This window comes from Montipora capricornis, chromosome 10, assembly GCF_036669925.1.
Source record: "Montipora capricornis isolate CH-2021 chromosome 10, ASM3666992v2, whole genome shotgun sequence".
Taxonomy (NCBI): domain Eukaryota; kingdom Metazoa; phylum Cnidaria; class Anthozoa; order Scleractinia; family Acroporidae; genus Montipora; species Montipora capricornis.
In genome coordinates this window covers 56,303,709-56,316,208 of record NC_090892.1, presented here as the reverse complement: position 1 = coordinate 56,316,208, position 12,500 = coordinate 56,303,709, and the positions used below count along the sequence as shown (strand labels likewise).

Here is a 12,500-nt window from a genome sequence, read left to right as displayed (position 1 = left end):
TTAGCAGGTTAACTTACAAGTTTTACGGAGTCTGGTGGCTTCGCGTTGCTACCTGGAGAGGCTTCAGTGGATTCATGGTTTAGAAAAATTCATGTTCCACGAGCCTGGCGTGTTCATTTAGCGACTGGATTCGATTTTCACGAAAGAAATCGTGTTTGTTTTGGGTCGATCGGAGTTCCTACGCTGGCTTCCGTCTCCTACCTTGTCACTATACTATGAAGGAAGGTGAACGGGGACCATTTTTCCCGAAACTTCGTGTGCGTATTAAAGACAGCAACAGCTCACCACATAGTAAGTTTTATCGATTTTTGTTTCCATTTTCTAGCAAATTTTCAGACCTAAACTTCGCCTCATATGTTCTCTACATTTACCTACACACAGTGAGCCTGGGTTACCTGTGATGTAACAAGAAAGACTTCTTACATAGGCAGGGGTGTTTAAAGTCACAAGCGCTTTCAACATATTTGATCGGTTTTCAAGCCGAGAGTTTGTCTCAGAGACCTCCGCCGGGGAAATCGTTTCCCGGTTAAAAAGGTTCAGATTTTCCCTTATTTCTAAAATAGTATTTTCCGCGATATTAAGCCATTCCGAAAAAAATGTGGCTGGTTTGCTGAGATGATGGGAACCATCGTGCCTTCTCGAGTTTCATGTGCGTTCCGAAATTGTTTTCGTGGCCTGTGAGGCAGCTGTTTAAGGGGTGGTGGGAAAAGAAAGTTGTCGCAAAGGTTATTGGGCGCGTGGAAACACGAAGGGTGCACGAGAAAGCAAACAGTTCGCGTGGCCGAATATCTTTGTGCAGAATCAATTCACCGTCCCGGCTGCATCAAATATTAAGGTTTTGGTTGCTCCCAACAAGTTTTTTAAAATAGTATAAAGTCTAAACTTTTGATCGTTTTTATAGATCGGTACTGAAAAAGAGCACAGGCTCGGAAGACTGTCATCAATTTTTGCAAAGGCATGTAACCGTCTAGAAGTCACAGATCGTACAAGAGTGATCACTTCATGTTCCTTAACGCGTAATTGCATGAAACACGTAAATTATATCGATACATGTTAAATCTGCACTACACTTTGTGCGCAGTACTACACCTTGCTGTCCCGTACATCATGGTATTACTGAAGTTATTTATCCAACATGATCCAGTGTTATGAGGAAAGATAGAGAAAACTTTGAGTGAAGTCAATCTTGCTTTGAACGTCGGCGTGGTGCGATGGAACCGATGAAACTTGTATGCGTTGTCTCGGTTCACACCTGTGCGTTGAAAAGCGAACGTACACGCAAAAGCAACTGCAATAAAATGACTTTTTTGTCATTTCACATGAGAATTGTTTCTATGCATTTTCGCTCTCAGTTGCGTTTGCTTTTGCGTCGCTCGTGTAAACCAGGCTTAACGTGTAAAATAGATAAAATTTAAAATGTACCTTCAACAGGAAATAAATTTAAAAATCTTACAGGAAACTCCAAAGATATTTATACCAATTCTGCCTTAAAAATAAGAACAGAAATGGATGTTTTCTGTTAATGTCGTGTACTATAGTATCTTCTCAAAAATGAAGGTTTAACAACTGCCTAATTTATTTGATATTGAGAGAATGGCAATGATTGTAGGGTAGGTAGTTCCAGAGAGTTGCACCCCTATAACTACTGGAAGCTCTTTTCAAATAGTTTGTTCTTAGTGATGGAACCACTAATTTGTTGGTAGATTCCCTTAAGCCGGGCATCGCCTAGAGCTTAGATATTGAGGAGACAGTTCATATATACACTTTGAATACATTACGGTACGCTGGGGAGCCAAATCCTAATTGCTGCAGGGTATGTGTTGCCGGTAACCGTTCTCAGGTTGAATCAGTTTTACCTAGGTTAAATTCGTGATCCTCATTTTAACTAGTTTGAATATGCACTCAGATGAATTGAGACAATTTTTGGAGCCTAAATTAAGCCTAGAGAAAAATCGGGGTCAGGTTAGGATTAGGTTTGGTTATTATACGTGGATATAAATTGAATTACTAGAGAAAAGTAAACAATGAAAAGAACTGTGTTGGGTTGAGCAGGATCGTCGTTGTGGTGAAAACATAGGACTGTAGATCTGGAGGGGCCGAACTCGCGCACCGGTAAGTGCAAAATTACAGTTCTTTGCTCCCTTACTATATTGTAATGTTGAGATTGAATGGATAATTGTATGAATACAGAAACCGACGAGAGGATTCGAAACATTGAGAAGATATGTTGAGATGGGTAACACAGAGCTTGAGGGAAGGCATAGGTGTTTTCAGTTAAAAACGGATTCAACCCGAGACCGGATTTAACCGACAACATATATCCAGCATCTGAATCATAACAAGAGGAAGTTCAAATACGGGCACCACAGTTTTGGAGCTTTGCTGTTTGTGTGATAGTGCTAAACCCCAGTTTCCCTAGACAATACTGCAGCGATGGAAATGGGGCTGCCGGTGGCAAAGCTTTGTAGATGAAATGCATTATGTCTGCTGGAACAAAAGATCTAATTCGTTTAAGGAGGCTCGAACCAGTTTCAACTCTTCCAAGTGACGCTCTTATTAGAAGGAACGGCACCACATGCAACGTTGTATCATGTATTTGTAATATTGTGGTACCAAATGAAACACGAATTATTGCTGAACTAGATGGAACCATTATCGTGACGTAATATGTCACCGTGGCAATGGGCAAGCCCTGTGAAACACCCTTTATTTTGTGTTTAGTTGCTTATATCTCAAAAACGAACTCGGTGATGAAAAGTAATCAGAAGGGCAAGATGAAACTTTTCGCAAAGTTTAAACAAATTCTGCCCAGTGGATTCAGAGCCACCTGAGTTTTGTGATTTCTTTAAGGTAGCTATGAATCCTCTGGACAGAAGTTTTTTAAACTTTGCCGAACGTTTCATCGTGGCCTTTGTAATCACTTTTCGGCAATAAAAAAGGGTGGTCACCGAGTTCGTTTTTGAGATATGAGCAACTAATATAGGGTGTTTTTGCTTGGCTTTCCCGTTGCCAAGGTAACTTATTACATCACAATAATGATCACATCTTGTTTGGAAATGATCAGTGTTTCATATGGTACCATAACATTGCTGTTACGTGATACAGTGAAGTAGCGTCATTCGAGCTAAACAGAGTCTTCTAAGTGTTGAAACCCTTCGAGCCTGCTTAAAAAGGCTAGGTCATGCTATTTTAGGTAATTTTGTTTAATTTTGTTAATTATGAGCTCTAAACGTCAAATTGGCAGAGCCACACAGCAACTGAGAATGATTTTCCAGCTATGTAAATGACATTTTGATATAGACTGATATAAATTTGAAAAAAGGTGGGCCGACGTTTTTCAAATTTACCCAAATTCAATCCATTTCAATCCTTTCCAGTTTTGTCCATCCATGTCCCTTCTTGGCTTCCCTGTGTTTTGTTAGAGTTCTTCTATAGTTTTGAACAGTTATTTTGATATTTTAGTTAATTCTATGACCATTCGATCAGTGCTGAAATTGCCTAAAATGGCGTGGCCTAGCCCCTTTAGGGTCTCGGTAAAGGTATTTCTTGTTTTTGCACATCTTGAATCGGTGCGCTGTGAAGTGTATTTTTCCCCTTTCTTTGTTTCTCGCCATAATCTGCGCCCGAAAAATGTTTGACGTATCATGTCAATCACACGTGTAAGGATCGGGTGTCAATTGAGAGCCTTCACGGGCGATTAGCTACCTTAATAGCACCTCCCCGAACGTTGATTTGCCTAGCATAATATGCTTTTAAGTAGGGGGCGGAGTTATTCAGCAGACCGTGCACTGAGCACGAAATCTTTAAGCTCGATTTTCTAGGGCTTTATTTTGACGCCAAAATTACAACTTCCCGGACCTACTGTCCAGAGGGGTTTTAAGATATCGCTTCCAACTTTTCAGTTCTAATAGAGGATTGTACTACCCCTAATAAGGAGATATTTTCCCTTTGTCGTCGGAGACTGATTTTATGGCACCTTTTCTGCAAGACTTAAGTATGAAATGAGAGTTTCAACTTCGGTGCGGGATATTTCCTTCTATTTGTAACATATCAAAAATTCCTCACACAGTATTGGCGTGCATTCATCTGTGACTAAGATGCAACAAAGTGCGGTTGTTTTCACTAAGCGAATAGCCTGCGTAGATAGCGGTATTCTTGGCGCAGAGAATGGGAAAGGGAGCTTTGAAATACTCACAGCGCCCCTCCCCATTCTCCCGTGGATTCGCCGCTCGTTAATTTGCCTCTCGCGCCAACAATACCGCCAGCTAAGAACGCTATAAAGCGAAGGGGCAGGAGTATGGAACACTATAACTGTCTTATGATACTTTAAATTACGATATTCGGTGCTTGCGTCCTTATATTCGGTGCTTAATGGGGCTAGGTCACGATATTTTAGGTAATTTTGTTTAATTTTGTTAATTATGAGCTGTGAACGTCAAATCGGAAGAGCAAGAGTCTTTCATTTGCAAAATGACGGCCAAATAACAACTGAGAATGATTTTCCAGCTGTGTAAATGACATTTTGATATAAACTGATATAAATTTGAAAAAAGGTGGGCCGACGTTTTTCAAATTTACCCAAATTCGATCCATTTCAGTCCTCTCCAGTTTTGTCCATCCATGTCCCTTCATGGCTTCCCTGTGTTTTGTAAGAGTTCTTCTATAGTTTTGAACAGTTATTTTGATCAGTTTAGTTAATTCTATGACCATTCGATCAGTGCTGAAATTGCCTAAAATTGCGTGACCTAGCCCCTTTAAATCATTATATTCGATACTTAATTAAGGAGGCTCAAACCAGTTTTAACACTTCCCCAAACCGTGTACTATTTGGAAGGACTGAATCTACCCAAGTGTTTCACTTAACGGGCAATGTTATCACACCTTATGAAACACCAATAAAAGCTTAACAAGATGCACTCATTATTGTGACGTGTAGGTTACCATGGCAACAAAAGAGGCATCTAAAAACACCGTATATTTTGTCTTTAAGCGTGTATATCTCAAAAACGAACTCAGTGACCCTATTTTTTATTTCTGGAGAGTGATTAACAAGCTAAGGTGAAACTCTCTGCAAAGTTTAAGAAAATTATTTGGAGCAGATTCATAGCCATCTTCACAATTGGAAAATTTTAAGGTTGCTCTGATTCCGCCACAGGGAATTTTTTAAAACTCTGCAGATAGTTTCATCTGAGCTTGCTAATCACTTTTCTGCATTAAAAAATGGGGGTCACTGATTTCGTTTTTGAGATAAACGCGCTTAAAGACAAAATATAGTTTGTTTTTAGACGACTCTTTTGTTGCCATGGTAATTTATCATCTTGTTAAGCAATTATTGATGTTTCATATGATACCATAGTATTGTCGTTGGGTGAAACAGTGTTTTATTACTGTCCTTGTAATAAGGCATTCCCTTCGATTTGTTGAAACTGGTTTGAGCAACCTTAAATGCCAGGGGAGGGGGGGGGGGGGGGTTATACTCCCATATAAATAGGGGAGGGATGCTCGTCGTCTCGCTTCGGGGTGTAAATTTCGGCTTTTGGTCTCACTTAGGGTGTTCTGGGAAAACGCAATCATATTTAGCCGTGAGGGTCTCCTTTAGGACTGCATGCGAAGAGATATAAAAGTGTATACATGTATTTACACTTTTATATTTCTTTACGTAGGTGAAACTATTAGATGATAATGTCTCTGCCATGCATCATTAAAAGTCATCGTATTTTTAATTTATTGTTGTTTTAATATGGTCTCTTTTAGGCGTCAAAAAAAAAAAAGACAAAAAAAAAAAGCCTGGGTCACGCCCAGATTGGTCTCCTTTAGGGGTTTAATTTAAAATTTCCGACGAGTATCCCTCCCCTTTTTATATGGAAGTCCCCCCTCCGGGCTTAAATCATTACATTCGGTGTTTAGTTCATTATATTCGGTGCTTAAATCATTATATTCGGCGTTTACTTCATTATATTATGCGCATACGTCATTATACTCGATGCATACCTCATTCTATTAGATAAACACCAACGAAATACCAGGTGAACTTTCTCGCGAAAAAAAGATATCTTCACACGTGAAGCGAACATGTTATTCAGCTTCACACGTGAAAAAATCACTGTTGCTATGGTTACATATAAAAATCGGTTATATAATCAATAAAATATTACATGACCTTTTATGGCCGCTTGGAGATACGCAGCGCTCACTCGTGAAATACTTTTCAACACTCGAAGAGAAATTTCGTCTATGTAACATCCTGTATATATATTCGGTGCTCTTTTCGTTATGATGGTCACCAGGTTCCCATATTGGAGATAAATCTGAAAATGGAGGAAAAGACTGCAATTATGACCTCGGGTTCCTTTCTCAAACTCAAATAAGCTAACGGAGGTATTTGAAAAGGAAATAATCACACCTGATGTAGTTCCACCGTTATTTGCAAGCGAAATGAAGCGGCTGGATGTAAATACTATGGAGTTATATCTCCGCAAAATTCAACATCAGAATTTGACATTCAAGTTTCAAATTTGCCTTGATTTTTACATTCGACATCGAAGTTTTATATCCAACAATAATAGGGAGTTTAAGCACGCACGTCTTTGAGACGCGGACGGCAACCGGAAGAGAACATTTTGCGTGCCCGGACCGAGTAATCTCCCAGCTTTTTATACCACTCATCTCTAATGGAGAAAAGATACTCAGCAATGTGAATGTGGTTGTGTGAGGGCAAGTTAAAAAGTGAAAATAGCTCACTTCCGGTTGCCGTCCGCGTCTTAGAAACGTGCGTCAGTTAAGCTCCCTATTGAAGTTTGACATCGAAGTTTTGAATAATACTTGACATCGAAGTGGAAAATTCGGCTTTTCACATCTGACTTTCAAGTTCACTAAAGGACACATATAGCGGACTTCAGGAACCGTCTTGACGAAATTGTTCGACTTTTAGGGGAGGCTACATTACTCACTGGGTATCTGGTCATATCATTCCAAGACCGAGAAGACCCTGGGAACGAGGTTGTTGTTTCCTGTCTTGCCTTTCCAAGAATTCGAATGGCCGTCTAAAATTTCGTTTTACCTTTGGTCGAATGCCATGGCTCGTAGTAAATCTTTCTTCGACGACATCAAAAAGGAACTTGAATGTTCTGTATGCCAGGAACAATTCAGTGAGGCTAACGAGCCAAAAATATTGAAATGTCTTCATACTTTCTGTAAGAACTGTCTTGAAGCATGGCTGCGAACGCACCGCAATGGAGAGTTCAGTTGCCCTACATGCCGTCACATCACCAACTGTCCTGACAACGACATAAACAAGCTTCCATCCAATCTGTTTTGCAAGCAGTTGGTAGAGATTGTGGAGGCTTATAGTGGACAGGGACAAGACGACTCACCACAATGTGGAAACTGCGACGAACGAAGGCATTTAAAGTTTTACTGTTCAGATTGCAATTTCTTTTTGTGTAAAGATTGCGCCGAGCTCCATAAGAAATTTAAGTCTTTTAGGGGCCACGAAATTAAGGAAATTGGAAATTTTGAGTCCAACGACTTGCAAGATTACTCTCGGAAAGCAAACATTTGCAAACATCACCAAGATGAAAATCGTTTTTTCTGTGTCAAGTGCGGAATTTGCATTTGCCGTGACTGCGTCGTATTGGAACACCAAGATCACAAGAAAATCTCGCTTCAGCAAGGTATTGAAATCAATGAAGCGGAGATTGAGACCAAAATGCGTGAGGTGCAAGCAAACCGATCTCGGTTGATAACCTTTAGAAAAGCCTTGGAGGAAAGAAAATTGAAGCACGGCAGCGATATCGAAGAAGCTACAAATGAAGCCAAGCGCGTCGCCGAACACTGCATATTATTGATTCGCCAGCACGAAGCAAGCATTACAGAAAAGTTGTTACAACAGAACAAGGCTTTGCAAGATGCCTTTTCAGCTCAGGTGAACATCCTAGATGGTAGAGTCATGGAGATCGACAACACCTTATCATTTTGTGAAGAGGTTCTACAGCGAAAGAATCTGCCAGAGATTTTGAACATCAAAACAATGGTTGAAGAGAGATTACAAGAACTGTCGCTCACGTTGGACGTGGATAATTTGCCAAAGTTGGACTCTTCCAGGGTCAAGTACGTTCCAAGTGATTTTCATTTCCCAAGATTCGCACCGGGAAAACTACTCATCAGCAATACGGAGCCCTTGAAGTCCGTTGCCGAGGGAAAGGGTCTCACGGAAGGCAGAGTGGGTGATCTTTGTACTTTCACAATAATTACGAAGGATTCTACCGGGAGGACAACTTACAGTGAGATAGATGAGGTGAAAGTTGCAATCAAATCAAAGTCACAACAAGAGATGGAGACCCTCGAACCGAAGAACACTCAGGATGGCCGATACTCAGTTTCTTACAGACCAACTACCCATGGGGAATATGCCGTTTCCATCGCAATTAATGGCATCTTCATCAAGGAAAGTCCATTTATTCTCAAAGTGACGGAAATATTGGAGAATAGAGGTATGTGGACGAGAACAAGTTGTTGTTATATTACAGGGCTTCTGACAGGGTGCGGGAAAAAATACTTAAAGGAGCAGTGTCACTGGTGGCCCATGCGTGACAGCATGCCAAAATTTTTGAAAATTCAAAGGAGTGTGTGGGGTGTGAATATCTTACACAATCAAAGCCATACGTGGTCACTTTTATAATAGTGAAATCTAACCAAATATCCTGTGGCGTTCAGAAGCAAATTCACTATATTTTCGTTATTGTTTCTAGCGCCTTTTTTCTTTGATTTTGTTGTTTGGAAGGGGTTTTGATCGTGTGTTACCGTGTCGAGTCGTGGCGGACACCGAGCTGGAAGCCGACAAATAGTGATTCAGTCTCCTCAAGAAAGCAAAAGAAGAGCAGTCAAAATACCAATACAGCATCTATAATGAAGAGAATTTTTTTTAGACGTGAATTCATGAGAAATTCGACGTATGGTGTAATCGAAGCGCAAGCTCTTTTACTATTACCAAGGATGGACGTCCATCTTCGTATTTCATTTCTAGCGAGTCGCTTAAATGTCAGACAGCATGATAACATATTTACTATCTTCGCTGTAAAATGTCTATTTGAATATTTTGAAGAAAAAACTGCATTTAGATGAGAGAAACTGGATGCACTGGTTGTGTTTATCAGTTATAAAACCGCAAGCGGTGAGTAAAACACGGCTGAATTTTTCGCTGCTTATCGTCTTTCGACTTGAAAGTCGTCTCTTGGCTATAAATGCACTCGCTTTCAGCTTTGAAATGGCATGTTAACCTTGATAATATGTCTGGTTTATCGCAGAGAACAAAAAATTGTTTGAGTGACTGAACCGCCGACAGTGTTCCCGGTCACACTTCACTGAATTCAGCTGTCACGCAGAAAACAAACATGGCATCATATTTGTGTTCCATTTTATAAGATAAGGATAAGAATTAACGCCTGTTAAAATCTGTGTGTGTGTGTGTGTGTGTGTGAAAAATACTGCTTATGCCATCGCATGACACTGCCCCTTTTAAATTGTACGGGATTTCGCAATGTTTCTGTTTCCACGATGGCTAAGTTAGGAGCTGTCGTCGATTTGCTCAGCGAAGTCGACAAGTCCAGACAAAACTTTTCTTTTCAACCCGAAGTTGAGTAGACTGGTGTTCCAAGAAGGCGTAAGATTTGTGTCACTAAAGACCTGGGCCGGGTTCCTGAAAGGTGTAAGAACTCTATTCCAGCGATAAATGAGCCTTGTTTCAGGCACATTTATCCCCGGAATAGGGTTATTACACCTTTCAGGAACCGGCCCCAGTTGTCCTATCTTGTATATAATGGATTTAAGGCGACGGATATGGTTCGCATGCTAGGCATCTCTGATGCCACTGTTCACAGGCAGCTGAAGGATTTTCAACTTCAAATTTCCCATTCATTTTCAACTGTTGACGATAATAAAGAAAGAAAGAAAGGAACTTTATTTAAGTGTCCAGTCGTTATGGCGATTTTATCAACTAAAACTAGTAATAGCTATCGCCAGGTGCCAACGAAACAGTCAATATAATACTTAGTTTGCAGATTTGTATCAGAGTTCCAAAATACCCAACAATAGTTGTATTTTTTATTCGAAAGTACTGCAACTGAACTTATTACTGGGTTGCCGTATGGCAATCCCAGTCGGAAATTTGGTAGATTTTTCCGTTTTATTATTACTGGGTTGCCAGTATGGCAAACCCAGTCGGAATCTGTGTTCCATTTCGTCCTTTTTTCCTTAATTTTTTTCCGTGTCGGGAAAAGTCTTGCCTGTCACTCCCCTGCTAAGTAGTGCCTTTGTGCATAGAGTCTTCTGTGCTTATTATGTTAGGTTTGAGGGGGCTGGGGTAAATACGTAGACTTCCCTGGTGCAATGGCGTCGAAAGTCGTGGTAACGCGGATGGCGTTTTAGAGTATCTTTAAACAAAATACACCCTTATGGAGCTCAAGAATGGAACGTCACTTGGATAAATAAGACAGGGGGTGAAAAATAAATGTCTGGAATCATAAAAGTGAGGAGTAATGGACTTCGACAACAACTATTGCCCATCGAGCCGAAATCGACGTTAGCTGTAAATCTAATATTTTAACAAGTGTGCTGTTATGTAGAACACTGAAACCAAATGGAAAATTCTCTGGTAACTTATGGGTTCAACAAAGACAGAGAAGGAATCGAACACCTTAAGTGGATCAGTGATCTCTGCTCTCTGCACAGTCTTCAGGTAAAAATAATATGAAAGTTGACAGCCAAGAATTTTTTGAAAGAAAGATTGCCTCTAATAGCAAATATGTTGTTTGCTTCAAAAAATATTTCGCTGGAAAAGGTGGCCTTTATGAATTCATCATGTTTTGTAATATGCCAGCTTAACTGGATAGTTTTTATGGCAATAGTGAAGCATTTTCGTGTCAAAATGACGTTGGCGTCTTTCTGCTCTGTTAACTTAATTAAATATACCATGTCTCCTGATTGCCACTCTCAAAATTACCTTTAGAACCTACTTTTTGCGTAGAATAAGCTTTTAGAATGATGTTCTTGTCTTCTGTGGTGATACTTGACGATTCGGGAACATTTTGTGAAAAAAATATTTACAACGGGTCTTGATCGCCCGATTATCGCATTAATTCCATTGAAAAAAACTCATAAAATATTCGCAGACCGGTCGATTTCGCTGAAAGGATGATTGCTAACGAATAGAGAAAGATTTTCACAATAACTTAAAGTTCCTGTGTTAAGCATGGAAATTCGACGAAGCGGTAAATGCGACTAAATTTGTTGCGTGCGTTGCTATTTTTGTGTTTTGACAGATTTTGACAGAATATTAAATTATGGGAAAAGTTTCTACGGAATACGGATAGAACGTTAAAAAATCTTTATTTCTAGCAGTCATTTGTACATAAAAGATGGAACGCTTGACGAGAAATAATATTTTTGTTGATATTTGAAAGAAGAAAAATTTCGCGGGAATCAGGACGCGGTGAAAATGAGTTAACAAATTTGCATACGTGCGTTGAAATGTGATACGCTAGGACATAGACAGGAATTCTCTGACAAGTGATTTTGTTTATCTTTAAACTGAATTTATTATCAAAGCTTAAAAAACTAAAAGACCTCAAAATGGGACAGGATATTACAAAATAATTAAAGGTGTGAACGTGTGAGCCAAAGGGCCTCTGCTGGCGCGACATGTGGGTGACCCTCAAATGGTCTTAATGACCCCCCACTTGAAAATTAACTGGAACCCTGCAGTTCCATACCACCCAATTCAGTGCCTTCTGTTTTTGTGTACACACGTACCACAGGCAACTCAGTGAACGCTTTTTGTAGAGCGTCTTGTTACTGGGTTGCCTCATGGCAAACCCAGTCGAGGTCTGCGTTTAGTTTGTTTGTTTTCTTTTTTTTTTTTTTCTTAGTTTTTTTTTTTTTTTCCGTGTCGGTAAAAGTCTTGCCTGTCACTCCCCTGGTAAGTGGTGTCTTTGTGGATAGAGCCTTCTGCGAGTATTTTTTTTTAGGATCGAGAGGGTAGTGGAACTGCGTAGATTTCTCTAGTGGACACAGTAGAATCATTAACTTAGCCTGCAATGGCGTCGAAAGTCATGTAACGCGAATGGCGTTTTAGTGGATCCTTAAACAAAATATACCCTTATGGAGCTCAATAATAGAAAGTCAGTTGGATAAAATAGGCAGGAATCCCAAAAGCGACGAGCACTGGACTTCGACAACAATCTATCGCCCGTCGAGACGAAATCAAAGTGAGCTGTATTTACCTGAAGTACATGGTAATTTGACACGATTGAGTTTCTTGTCTTCACGCATGCAATGAAATAGGAAGAGGTTTTCGTCTCTAAGAGCAAATATGTTGTTTGTTTCAATAAATATTTCGCTGGAAAAGGATTCTGTGGTATTTTCTGCCTTTGTGAATTATAATATCATGTTGTGTATTGAATTTTCGAGCTTAAGGTTCAAATGTGATATGGGAGAAGTTTTTT

At 39.9% G+C, this 12,500-nt stretch overlaps 1 protein-coding gene across 4 annotated transcripts in view; it reads left to right on the top strand.

Moving 5' to 3' along the window:
• The window catches only part of LOC138021754 (E3 ubiquitin-protein ligase TRIM71-like), an 89,048-nt gene that overhangs the window by 52,655 nt on the left and 23,893 nt on the right, over positions 1–12,500 (top strand). For 3 of the 4 annotated variants that reach the window (XM_068868750.1, XM_068868749.1, XM_068868751.1), the window contains exon 1: positions 7,024–8,492. The exons of the other annotated variant lie outside the window; for it this stretch is intronic. In XM_068868750.1, the coding sequence (XP_068724851.1) occupies positions 7,076–8,492 (1,417 nt within the window). In that variant the 5' untranslated portion in view covers positions 7,024–7,075. Of the gene's footprint in view, positions 1–7,023; positions 8,493–12,500 lie in introns of those variants that run through there. 4 annotated transcript variants of the gene reach the window in all.